The 14383-nt window shown below is 45.4% G+C and overlaps 1 protein-coding gene across 1 annotated transcript in view; it reads left to right on the top strand.

Moving 5' to 3' along the window:
• The first annotated feature begins 5587 nt into the window (after positions 1-5587).
• The window catches only part of CCDC87 (coiled-coil domain containing 87), a 65347-nt gene continuing 56551 nt past the window's right edge, over positions 5588-14383 (top strand). The window contains exons 1-2 of the mRNA XM_044277374.1: positions 5588-5637; positions 12625-12802. Coding sequence (XP_044133309.1) covers positions 5593-5637; positions 12625-12802 — 223 coding nt within the window. The 5' untranslated portion in view covers positions 5588-5592. The remainder of the gene's footprint in view (positions 5638-12624; positions 12803-14383) is intronic.

Here is a 14383-nt window from a genome sequence, read left to right as displayed (position 1 = left end):
GTACCAATGTTAAATAAAAACATACCCAAATTATGGATTAAAAATGGCCGTGGTCTTTATCAAGAGGTTAACCACCAATCGCTAAATAAATCTTAATAACTCATTTTAGAATTCTCCATTAGCGTTAAATTAAAGTTCAGTGTAAGGCCTGATGCACACGAATGTATTTTCATTCCGTGTCCGTTTTTTTGTTTTTTTGTGGACCGTATACGGAACCATTCATTTCAATAGGTCCACCAACAAAATGGAAGGTACTCCATGTGCATTCCGTTTTTCCGTTCCGCAAAAAAATAGAACATGTCCTATTATTGTCCGCATTACGGACAAAGATAGTGCTGTTCTATTAGGGGCCAGCTGTTCCCATCTGCAAAATACGGAATGCACACCGATGTCATCCGTATTTTTTGCGGACAGCCTAAAGGCTGTATTACACAGCCCCATGTGGGAGATGATTGCTGGGAAGGAAGCGTTCCCTCCCGGCAATCGCCTTCGAACTAGCAGAGGAGACTGCTGCTATTACATGCAGCGATTTCCTCCGCAGCATGGGGAGGAGCAATCGCTCGTCCCCATTCTGTCTAGTTGTGTGCCGGCGGCAGATCGTTATTAGACAGCACGACCTGCCGCCTGCAAACGATAATTTTTTAATATGGCAAAAGATTTGGGTTGCCCGATGATTCTTTGGGCAATTGGCGCCAGTATTACACTGCCATATGATCTCTAATGAGCAATCGCAAGAATCATCGATTATCTGCCTAAATATCAGGCAGGTGTAATACAGGCCCATGTCCACCCAGCAAAGCTGAGCGACAAACACGACTAATGCCTCATTCACACAGTCAGTGTTTGATCAGTGATTCTGAGCTAAAACCAGGTGCGGCTCTAAACACAGAACAGGAACAGATCTTTCCCTTAGGCCTCATGCACACGACCGTATGTATTTTCTGGTCCGCAAAAAACGAATCCGCAAAAATACAGATGATGTCCGTGTGCATTCCTTATTTTGCAGAACGGAACAGCTGGCTCCTAATAGAACAGTCCTATTCTTGTCCATAATGTGGACAAGAATAGCACATGTTCTGTTTTTTTGCGGAACGGAAATATGGACATACGGAAATGGAATGCACACGGAGTAACTTAGTTTTTTTTGCGGACCCATTGAAATGAATGGTTCCGTATATGGTCCGCAGAAAAACGAAATGGACATGGAAAGAAAATCTGTTCGTGTGCATGAGGCCTTACCCTAAGTTCACACCTGAGCGTTTTACAGCGCGTTCAAACGCGCTGTAAAACGCTCAACACGTGAAAACCAATGCTTCCCTATGGCCCTGGTTCACACTTGACGTCGCATAAACAAGTTCTTGAGCTTTTTTTTGGGCGTTTGTCGCGCATTTTGGCCATAGACTCATTGGACAACACTGCAGTCAATCACACAAACGCGCGTCTACTATTGCAAAAAACGCGCGACAAATACACGCGTAAAACGCGAGTCTCAAAAACGCTCAGGTGTGAACCCAGGGTTATATCTCATGTCTGTAGAGCCTCCAATCCTGGTTTGGGCTCACAATCACTGATGGAAATATCTGACCAAACACTGACGTGTGAATGAGGCTTAATAAACAGAGGGTGGGTGGGGCGAGATCTTCCTTCTTGAAATCTCCAACACTGACAGAGTGTAAGTGTCCTATATAAATATGCCAGATTCCTACCGAAACATCCCTTCAGCCAATCCGTGTATAAGTTAACTCCTTAAAGACTGAGCCTATTTTTATTTTTACCTTTTTGTATTTTTCCTCCCCTCGTTCCAATAGCCATTATTTTTTTTAAATGTTTCCGTTCACATAGCCATATGAGGGCTTATTTTTTTAGGACAAGATGCATTTTTTAATGCTGCCATTTTATTCACCATATCTTGTATTGTAAAAGACGAAAAAAATTCTTTGTGGGGTAAAATTGAAAAAATAAAAAATTCCGCCAAGGTTTTTGGGGGTTTGACATAACAGCGTTCACTATGTGCTAAAAATGACATGACATCCTTACTCTGTGGCTCAATATGATTGCGACGATACCAGACTTGTATAGTTTTTTTTTTTGTAATTACTTTTAAACAAATAAAAACCTTTGGAAATAATTGAAACATTTCTTTGCATTGCCATATTCTGAGCACCATCATTTTTTAATACTTCGGTCTACAGAGCTCTTGTATTTTGCGTAACGAACTGTAGTTTTTATTGGTACTATATTTGTGGTACGTACGACTTTTTGATCACAGTTTTTTTGGGGGGGAGAGATGATAAAAAAAATTCGAATCGCATGTTTTTCATTTTTATGGTGTTCACCGCACAGGAAATTTTAAAAATATTTTAATAGTTCAGAAATTTTTGGACCTAATATGTTTATTTTTTTTATTGTTGATAGATTTTATATGTAAAATTGGGAAAGGGGGGGTGAGTTAAACTTTGAATATTTTGGTGTTTCTGGTGTTTTTTTTTTTTGTTTTTTTTTTCGTTCGCCAGAACCTTGGATCTTTTTATTCCTTGTCCTATTCAACCTAATAGAGATCTATTAGGGTGAATAGGATTTTTACACTGTCCCTGCTGAGCTGTGCTTCGAGCACAGAGCAGCAGGTAGCTTACCATAAGCAGGCCTGGAAGGCTTCAGCAGGGTCCAGGCTGCCATGTTAACCGATTGGAGCCCCACAATTTCACTTAAATGACAGGGTTCAGCGGGATCATTCAACAAAAGAGGGAGAAAAGGGGGGCAGCAACTATACCTATATAGAACTCTGTGACACCATGGGGAGAGGGCAATTGCGTATACGGCCTTTCCCTCATTCAGAATCTCTAATCTTCCCAAGACCGCCTTCTCTGCTCTCCTCTTGTCTGTTCACTCATTTATTCATCTCCTGTAGAAATTGCTGATTTGGATATTGGTACCCCAACACTTTGCTGCCTCTTTTTCTTCTTACACGTGTAAGGCCCCTTTCACACGAGCATTGCGCCAGCACGGAATCCGGACCCATTCATTTCAATGGGTCTATGTACATGAGCGATGGTTTTCATGCATCACTTCTGCATTGTGTGAAAAATGCAGCATTTTCTATATTCTGCATATCCGACTTATTAGTACTGGCGGCCTCTCACCGCGCACTGCTGTGCTGCACCGGAGCTCCGCCCCCATCTCCCTTATAGTCAATGGGGACGGAGTGTTAGTCCGGCGGCACGGCGAAATAGCGGCAGGACGGATCCGACAGGGTGAACAGCCTGTCGGATCCGTCCTGCTGCTAGTGTGAAAGTACCCTTATAAGGTGGTGGGGGGTCCTCTTTTCAGGATCCTCCTCTCTTGGCCAGAGCTAAGAGCAGTTACATTCTTACATCCAGAGTCTTAAACCCCATGCAAAAATAACATAAAAACTGCACAAACTTTGATTGTGTGAACCTGGGCCTTTTTTTAAGGTTTTCCTAAGGCCTCATGCACACAACAGTGGTTTTTCTCTGCCTCCGTTCTGTTTTTTTTGCAGATAGGATGGGGACCTACTAATTTCAATGGGTCAGCAAAAAAATGCTGATAGCTGATCTGTTTGTGCTCCGCGTCCGTTGTCCGTGTTTCCCTTCAGCAAAAAAAATAGCGCATGTCCTACGTTTTTCACATTTGCGGACAAGGATGGGCATTTATTACAAGGGATCTGTGGAAAAAAACGGATCCTCCAAAAAAAAGGATGCCACATCCTTTTTTTTTAGCGGATGCAAAAAACAACTGTCGTGTGCATGAGGCCTAAGGCTGCACACGAATGTGTGCACTCCGTGGCCGTATTGCGGACCGCATTTGCGGATCCGCAATACACGGGCACCGTTTCATGTACATTCACTTCAATGGGTCTGCAAATCCAGAGATGCGGAATGGTGCGGAACAGAAGCATGGAACGGAAACCTACGGGAGCACTACGGAGGGCTTCCGTGGGGTTTTGTCCCATACTTCTGTTCTGCAAAAAGATAGAACATGTTCTATCTTTTTGCTGCAGCTGCCCCACGGTGGGTGTTTGTGCATTGTGGACCGCAGCACGTCCACGGGGCGCACACGTTCGTGTGCAAGAGACCTAACAGCAAATTTATCGATGTATACTTTTCTGCCATAAAACCATAGAGAAACTATGGTGCTGGGCCAAACGTCATATTTATGAAGCCCACAAGCTACTCATTAGCAATATTTTCTGACACAATTCTAAAACTGGAGGAAAGAAAACCAAGCTTGTTCTGGCATGTTCAGCCCATATCCAGGGGTGTAGCGACTGACGCTGGGTTCAGACCTGAGCGTTCGCGATGGAGCGCTCTGTATGCGCGATTGTACCGGCGTTTGCAATCGCGCATACAGAGACAAGCGAACGCCCATTGTCGCGCGTTCCCGAAAGTCTATGTACGGGAACGCGCAACAAGACGCCCCAAAGAAGCTCATGTACTTCTTGGGGCGTCGGGCGTTGTACAGCGCAATCGTACGCGCTTTAAAACACCCAGGTGAGAACCATGCCGATAGGGAAGCATTGGTCTCTCCTTGTTGAGCGTTTTACAGCGCGTAGGAACGCACTGTAAAACGCTCAGGTGTGAACCCAGCCTTAAACCCAAGAAGGAACCAGCATTATACATGGCAGGTGGGGCCCCTGTAATGGGAGCTTACCCCTCTGCCCATGCCACATTCATGGACTGGGCTTGTATATATTAAAGACGTGTTCCCACCTTCTACGTTTACAGCGTATCCTCAAAATATGCCGTAAATGACTGATAGGTGCTTTCTAGTGATGAGCGAAGCGAGCTTTGGATGCTTCATCTGAAGTCACTTTGTTAAAAACTTCGGAATAATACAGAGATTTGTCTCTATGCAGTATTAGAATGTATGGGCTCCGATGAGCCGAAGTCAGTTATTTGTGAAGTCGTGCGTGACTTTGTTGAATAACTTCGGTAGTTGATTTTCAAAGTCGGATCCGAAGTTTTGAACAAAGCGACTTCAGATGAAGTGTCCGAAGCTCACTTCGCTCAACACTAGGTGAAAGTCCCACCACTGGAGCCTGCACTTATTTCCAGATTAGGGGCTACTTGGCCGCCACATTCAGGTGTTGCATGAGGTGACCACGCTCATTCCAGTCAATTCTATGGGAGTCTCAGGAGCAGACTCTCCCAGTGTCCGACTAAAGTCCCTTGGGCCCCCCAGAGGAATTATCCTGAGGGTCCACACACTATACATACACGACCTTAAAGCCCACAGGAGGATGCTCTGGTACTGAGGTGGACCAGTCCGACCCTGGACTCTCCACATCATTAGGCAGGACGGGGAGGACCCCCATTTTGGAGATAGGTGTGAGGCTAACATCTATTGGAGATTTATCTCCCCACTGTTGCACGCAATGTAATGCACCCTCTGAATGTAGTGCATTGGAGGTCGTATAAATGGGGTATGAACCCCAACTGACAACACGGTGTATCTGTATACAGCAGAAAGCCCTGGCACAGACTGTACAGCATAGGGATTGTGGCTGCAGCACCGAGGAAGCCCCTCCCCCTCTGTGTTAGGCGTCGCATGGCAACAAGTCGCGGCCAAGTCTGGATGAGCGGTGACCGGCAGAACCGGGCCTCCGGCACAGTACAGCAGGTACGATCGTGAACGGCTCGGTACCGGGAGGGTCAGACAGTGTGTGCCGTGTACATGTGAGGGGGCACTCCTTTATAACCAAAATCCCTCTGTCGGATCTGCTGGTAGGACTGATCATTGAGGCTGCATTAAAAAGGGAACTGGGGCTGAAGTGTGGATCTGTACATATCTGCAGAGAACACCATATAACCTGCAATGTACTGAAATATAAGATCAGTACACAACGCCGCAGATTTCTGCATGGCAAAGTGCCCCATAAGTGTCACCCAGAGCCACCAAGACCATACAAGTGCCAGTCCCTTATAAGCCCCCATACCGGCCCACATACCAAGGACGCAACCTTAGAAATAAAAAGAAAAAATTCAAATGGCTTCGTTTTTTTTTGCATACGCTAGTGATATGACCGACAGCTTTTTAAATGATTTTTTAAAGTGGCTTAAAGGGGTTGTCCCATGAAAAATATTCTACATTTTTCAAACCAGCTTATAATTTAAAATGTACTATAGCTGCTGAGTTATTCACTGAAATCTATCGGTATAGCGCCACCTGCTGTTTGTTCGGCCTCATGCACATGACCGTTGTGTGCATCCGTGGCCGTTGTGCCGTTTTCCGTTTTTTTTCGCGGACCCATTGACTTTCAATGGGTCCGTGGAAAAATCGGAAAATGCACCATTTTGCAGCCGAGGCCATGATCCGTGTATCCTGTCCGTCAAAAAAATATGACCTGTCCTATTTTTTTGACGGACAACGGTTCACGGACCCATTCAAGTCAATGGGTCCGTGAAAGAACACGGATGCACACAAGATTGGTATCCGTGTCCGTGATCCGTGGCCGTAGGTTGCTTTCATACAGACGGATCCGAAGATCCGTCTGCATAAAAGCTTTTTCTGATCTAAGTTTTCACTTCGTGAAAACTCATTTCCGACAGTATATTCTAACACAGAAGCGTTCCCATGGTGATGGGGACGCTTCTAGTTAGAATACACTGCAAACTTTGTACAAGACTGCCCCCTGCTGCCTGGCAGCACCCGATCTCTTACAGGGGGATATGATAGCACAATTAACCCCTTCAGGTGCGGCACCTAAAGGGGTTAATTGTACTATCATATTCCCCTGTAAGAGATCAGGGCTGCCAGGCAGCAGGGGGCAGACCCCCCCCTCCCCAGTTTGAATATCGTTGGTGGCACAGTGTGCCAACCACCATCGGCCCCCCTCCCTCCCTCTATTGTATTAAATCGTTGGTGGCACAGTGTGCCAACCACCATCGGCTCCCTCCCTCTATTGTATTAAATCGTTGGTGGCACAGTGTGCCAACCACCATCGGCCCCCCTCCCTCCCTCTATTGTATTAAAACGTTGGTGGCACAGTGTGCCAACCACCATCGCCCCCCCCCTCTATAGCAGTAACATTGGTGGCAGTGTGCGGTCTCAACAGTAGAACATTCATACTTACCTGCTTCTTGCTGCTGCGATGTCTGTGTCCGGCCGGGAGCTCCTCCTACTGGTAAGTGACAGTTCTTTAGCAATGCGCCGCACAGACCTTTCACTTACCAGTAGGAGGAGCTCCCGGCCGGACACAGACATCGCAGCAGCAAGCAGGTAAGTATGAATCTTCTACTGTTGAGACCGCGCACTGCCACCAATGTTACTGCTATAGAGGGAGGGGGGGGGGGGCGATGGTGGTTGGCACACTGTGCCACCAACGATTTAATACAATAGAGGGAGGGAGGGGGGCCGATGGTGGTTGGCACACTGTGCCACCAACGATTTAATACAATAGAGGGAGGGAGGGGGGCCGATGGTGGTTGGCACACTGTGCCACCAACGATTTAATACAATAGAGGGAGGGAGGGGGGCCGATGGTGGTTGGCACACTGTGCCACCAACGATTTAATACAATAGAGGGAGGGAGGGGGGGGCGATGGTGGGGGCACACTGTGCCACCAACGATATTCAAACTGGGGAGGGGGGGGGGGCTGCCCCCTGCTGCCTAGCAGCCCTGATCTCTTACAGGGGAATATGATAGTACAATTAACCCCTTTAGGTGCCGCACCTAAAGGGGTTAATTGTGCTATCATATCCCCCAGTAAGAGATCGGTGCTGCCAGGCAGCAGGGGGCAGTCTTGTACAAAGTTTGTAGTGTATTCTAACCTGAAGCGTCCCCATCACCATGGGAACGCCTCTGTGTTAGAATATACTGTCGGATTTGAGGTTCACGAAGTAGCTCATATCCGACAGTATATTCTAACATTGAGGCGTTCCCATGGTGATGGGGACGCTTCAAGTTAAAATATACCATCGGATTGGAGAAAACTCCAATCCGATGGTATAAAAGAACTCCAGACTTTACATTGAAAGTCAATGGGGACGGATCCGTTTGAAATGGCACCATATTGTGTCAACATCAAACGGATCCGTCCCCATTGACTTGCATTGTAATTCAGGACGGATCCGTTTGGCTCCGCACGGCCAGGCGGACACCAAAACGACTTTTTTTTCATGTCCGTGGATCCTCCAAAAATCAAGGAAGACCCACGGACGAAAAAACGGTCACGGATCACGGACCCACGGACCCCGTTTTTGCGGGCCGTGAAAAAAAACTGTCGTGTGCATGAGGCCTTCTTCTAATTTCTCTGTCCAGCTCACGGAAATGGAAGCACATGCTTTGTTCCATCCTTCAACTGCCGCCAGCTGCAGCAGAAAGGACGCTCCCCCTGAGAAAGGACACGCCCCCTGAGCTGTCAGCTTAAAGTAAATTTAGCGTAGAGTAAGGGTCCATTCACACGTCCATGGTGCATTGCGGATCCGCTATACACCCAGCTGGCACCCCCATAGAAATGCCTATTCTTGTCCGCAATTGCAGACAAGAATAGGACATGTTCTATTTTTTTCCGGAGCCGCGGACCGGAAGATTGGCGGCGCGCTTATGAAATGGGGATGCGGAGAGCAGGTAGTGTGCTCTCCGCATCCATTCCCGCCCCATAGAGAATCAATGGGTCCGCACCTGTTCCACAGAATTGCGGACGTGTGAATGGAGCCTAATTGGAGCAATGATCGGGGATAATTTCTGGATCCAGGATCTGGGTACACGGCTGGTTCTAAGTTTGTTGGAAAGACATTGCCATGTACTATATGATATCGCATTTTCAGTTTTTAGATGAATTATAGGATAACCCCTTTAAGTATCAGAAAAGGAACACCAACTTATTATTTAAAGGCACTCTGTCACCAGGTTTGTGCTGAATCAGATGTCCTGATTCAAACGCAGGGTCACTTACTTTTTGTCCCCCAGACATTTTCTAAAAACCAACGACAAGCAGCTCCAGCGGATGATTGACAGCTTTCTTTCTGCACTGTATTGTATTGAGCGGACTCAGGTCCTACTGGGACTGCTCACGACTGATTTATAAAAAACGGACACTGCGGGCCTCCACTAGTGTGAACTTGGCCTTAGATGTGTATTGACTAAGGCCTCTTTCAGACGGGCGTTGCGGAAAATGTGCGGGTGCGTTGCGGGAACACGCGCGATTTTTCAACGCAAGTGCAAAACATTGTAATGCGTTTTGCACGCGCGTGAGAAAAATTGGCATGTTTGGTACCCAGACCCGAACTTCTTCACAGAAGTTCGGGCTTGGGATCGGGGTTGTGTAGATTGTAATATTTTCCCTTATAACATGGTTATAAGGGAAAATAATAGCATTCTGAATACAGAATGCATAGTACAATAGCGCTGGAGGGGTTAAAAAATAATTTAACTCACCTTAATCCACTTGATTGCGCAGCCGGCATCTCCTTCTGTCTTCTTTTTTGCTACGTGCAGAAAAAGCTCCTGTGGTGACATCACTGCGCTCATCACATGGTACATCACATGATCTTTTTTTACCATGGTGATGGATCATGTGACGGACCATGTGATGACCGGAGTGACTTCACCACAGGTCCTGTTACTGCACACAGCTAAGATGAAGACAGAAGAGAAGCCGGGCTGCGCGATCAAGTGGATTAAGGTGAGTTACATTATTATATTTTTTTTAACCCCTTCAGCGCTATTGTACTATGCATTCTGTATTTAGAATGCTATTATTTTCCCTTATAACCATGTTATAAGGGAAAATAATAATGATTGGGTCTCCATGCTGATCGTCTCCTAGCAACCGTGCATGAAAATCGCACCGCATCCGCACTTGTTTTGCAGATGCTTGCAATTTTCACACAGCCCCATTCACTTCTATGGGGCCTGCGTTGCGTGAAAAACGCACAAAATAGAGCTTGCTGCGATTTTCACGCAACGCACAAGTGATGCGTGAAAATCCCCGCTCATGTGCACAGCCCCATCTGTAGCCGGAGGAGAGTTGGAAGGCCTCCGTACACAATAGATCATAATTCAGCCAATATTAACGTAACGTATATGGCCATTGACGTCAATACTAATAAACTGCTTGGAATCCTACATTTGTCCTGATACATTGTAGCAAGTGATCATCTGATGTATTCAATTCTCAGAAGGCTGCATTGACTGGATTCAGTTGTAGGAACATTTCAGCTATTACTATTAGGCTTATTGCACACGACCGTGTGCGCTCTGTGGCCGTATTGCGGACCTCATTTGCGGATCCGCAATACGCGAGCACCGTTCCCTGTGCATTCCGCATCACGGATGCGGACCAATTCACTTCAATAGGTCTGCAAATCCGGAGATGTGGAATGGTGCAGAATGGAAGCACATTACGGAAGCACTACGGAGTGCTTCCGTGGGGTTTCGTCCCGTACTTCCGTTCCGCAAAAAGATAGAACATGTCCTATCTTTTTGCGGAACGGCCGGATCGCGGACCCATTAAAGTGAATGGGTCCGCGATCTGCTGCGGCTGCCCCACGGTGGGTGTTCATGCATTGCAGCCTGCAATTTGCGGGCCGCAGCACGGTCACGGGGCGCACACGTTCGTGTGCAAGAGGCCTTAGGTGAGTATCATTTTCAACCCCTGGAAGAAAATTAATTCTGTAAATCAGCAGTGGTCGCAGTGGTCAGACTTCACCAATGTGATCTTCTTACAGGTCTCCATGATGTGAATGGACAAGTTACCATAGAATTCTAGAGGCTAGTACCATTGCAACAGTGTAGTAACCAACCAATAAGAACGTCAATAGAACTCAACAACCCAAAAAGTTAGGCACCCTGGCAGCAAATTGCATTGGTCCTGGCATTTGTCAAGTCCTGACAAGTATATGACATGACTGTGAGCATTTTGACAGGCTTTGCCCTTGAACACTAAGCAGGGTATATTAGAAATGAAAGGAGTTGTCCAGATAAATTGTTTTATATAAGGCCTCTTGCACACGACCATATGGCTTTTTCAGTATTTTGCGGTCCAGTTTAAACAGATCCGTTTTTTTGTTTCATTAGTGTTTCCGCTTCCGTTCCGTTTTGCTGTTCTGTTTTTCCGTTTGGTTTCCGTTTGTGATCCGTTTTTTGCGTATCGCAAACGGAAATGTAAGCATACAATGATGTTTAAACAGTAAGTACATAAAAAAATTGATAGTTCCTCAAAAACGAAATGGATACGGAAGACATACGGATGCATTAAATTTGCGGAACCATTGACTTAAATGGAGCCACGGAGCGTGATTTGCCGGCAATAATAAGACATGTTCTATCTTTGAACGGAACAGAAATACAGAAACGGAATGCGTACGGAGTTCCTTCCGTTGTTTTTGTTTGACCCATTGAAGTGAATGGTTCTGCATACGGACCGCAAACACAACCCGCAAAAACAGAACAGAAACGGAAAAAAAATGTGTGTGTAAGAGGCCTAAGGGTCAGAATCCCTGCCGCTGCTGTGCTGACGTTTACCGGGTTTCTGCGGTGAGCCGCCTTAGGGTACTTTCACACTAGCGTTAAAGTTTTCCGGTACTGATTTCCGTCCTAGGGGCTCAATACTGGAAAAAAACACTTCCGTTTTATCCTAATGCATTCTGAATAGAAAGGAATCCGTTCAGTTTGCATCAGGATGCATCAGTTCAGTCCTTTCACGGTATATGGCCGGAGAAAATACCGCAGCATGCTGCAGTATTTTCTCTGGCCAAAATTCCGGAATTCTTGATGGAATGCTGGATCCGGCATTCATTTCTATTGAAATGTATTAATGCTGGATCCGTTACCAAGTGTTCCAGAAAAACGGATCTGGTTTTCCGGTCTGCGCATGCGCCGACCTTTAAAAATGCAACAAAAAAAATACCCGATCCGTTTTTCTGGATGACACCAGAGAGACGGATCCGGTATTTTAATGCATTTGTCAGACGGATCCGGAAACAAATGATATCCGTTTGCACACGGATTTCTGGATCCGGCAGGCAGTTCCATCAACGAAACTGCCTGCCGGATTCCTCTAACGCAAGTGTGAAAGTACCCTAAGACAGTGATTGGCGGAGGCATTTCAAGGCATTTCCTGCATGTTGAGTCAGGATGCAGACACTCTGTCGGGCACCCTGTAAGTGTTGGCGCAGCAGTGGCGAGGGACTGTCAGGTGAATAAGGCTTCTTGTTTGTTTGTTTTTATATGTATATATATATATACACAAAAGTAAAAATATGGCAGCACCAACCAATAATGGAAGTGGGTGCTAGCTCAAAAGGAAAGGCTTACCCGAAATGTGTTGCTGAAAAACAGAGCTGCACCCCAAGATTGCGGTAAAAAAATGTGATATGTTTATTCACCCATTAGTGAAGCCTTTCTCAAGCCTTCATGTTGGAGCTGAAACGTTGCGTCACTAATGGGTGAATAAACATATCACATATTTACCGCAATCTTGGAGTGCAGCTCTGTTTTTCAGCAATATATATATATAACATCATCCTGTATCCTGTCGGATCACCCCTTTAATATTCTGAATGTATCTGTGAGAATGGCACAAAGTCATCAGGGGTGCTCAGATGCAGAAAGCATAGGACCTTGGCATACTTAGATTTGTCTCCGCTCTGTGCTCTCTATAGACCTGTAACATGGTGGAAGATGCTGGGAATCTCAAACCTCTGTGGAAGAAGGAAATACACCTCTCAAGCCCAAATGAGAACCTGGACGCCAAGAAACTGTATCAGTTATACAATGACGCCCTGCAGCCTCTCACCCTATTCTCCGGTCAGACAGAGCAGGCAGTCCCGGAGAAGAAAGGTTTGTTCTTCCATGTCTTCCAAGTCCACTTGTGTGATTTCAGTCACAAGATTTGGAAATGATGAGCGACCATGAGAGAAGCGCACGATTTCCATCATCATGTCTGACTTAGGACAGTGAAAAGTAGCAGCAGACTAATTCCACAACGGTTGAGGATGTGATTTGTATCAATCTGTAGTCACAGGAATGTTTACATGGCATACTGTATGTCTTTTATGTGCCAGGCAGTTTGTGTGGCTTCTGACTTAGGCTACTTTCACACTAGCGGCAGAATGATCCGGCAAGCAGTAACGTCCCCGGAACTGCCTGCCGTATCCGGCAATCTGCATGGAAACGGACACCATTTGTAGACGGATCCGGATGCGGATCCGTTTCACAAATGCGTTGCAAGATCGGATCCGTTTTAATTTATTTTTACATTTTTAAAGGTCTGCGCATGCACAGATCGGAAGGACGGATCCGGCAACTGATCCAGAATTTTGGACGGAGATAACACCGCAGCATGCTGCGGTATTTCCTCCGTCCAAAACGCCGTTCAGTGACTGAACTGAAGACATCCTGATGCATACTGAACGGATTACTCTCCATTCAGAATGCATTAGGACAAAACTTAAGCCGGTACTGAGCCCCTAGTGGCGGAAAAGAAAAACGCTAGTGTGAAAGTACCCTTAGGCCTCACACACATGACTGTATTGGACTCACATTTTTTTGTGGATTGGATGCAGACCCACTCATTTCAGTGGGCCAGCTAGAAATGCAGACAGCATACCGTGTGCTGTCCTCATCCATATGTCCGTTCCGCCATGCTGCAAAAAAAAAATAGAACACAGCCTATTCCTGTCCATTTTGCAGGCAATTATTATTATTTTTTTTAGCATAAGCCTGAATTTGCAGAACGGCCTGGATGCGTGTTTTGTGGAACCGTGATTTGCAGACCACAAAATGGATACAGTCGTGTGCATGGGGCTTTAAAGTGAATGTCTACCCATTAACATAGTGTCATTTTTAGATGACCTTATATTTCATTTTCCATGTCACTATCTATGTTTAAAATAATCCTAACATCCTGCAGTTTTTGCAGTGACCAATAAGTCTAATTATAGGCACCACTTCTTGGTCTGTACAGATCATTTTTCAGCAGTCATCTCACTATCATTTCAGGCAGGATTTGAATGACAAATATCACAGATAGCTCGATGATAGTAGATAAATAGATAGATAGATAGATAAGATATATACATAATAGATAGATATGAGATATATACATAATAGATAGATAGATAGATAGATAGATAGAGACAAAGAATAGATATGGGATAGATAGATATGAGATAGATATGAGATATATACATAATAGATAGATATGGGATAGATAGATAGATATGAGATATATACATAATAGATAGATAGATATGAGATAGACATGAGATATATACATAATAGATTATTAGATAGATAGATAGAAATAATAGATATGGGATAGATACATAGATATCAGATAGATATGAAATATATACATACTAGATAGATAGATAGATAGATACAGTTGCAAGAAAAAGTATGTGAACCCTTTGGAATGAT

This window comes from Bufo gargarizans, chromosome 2 (genome assembly GCF_014858855.1).
Source record: "Bufo gargarizans isolate SCDJY-AF-19 chromosome 2, ASM1485885v1, whole genome shotgun sequence".
NCBI classification, from domain to species: domain Eukaryota; kingdom Metazoa; phylum Chordata; class Amphibia; order Anura; family Bufonidae; genus Bufo; species Bufo gargarizans.
This window is presented reverse-complemented; position numbering and strand designations above follow the sequence as displayed.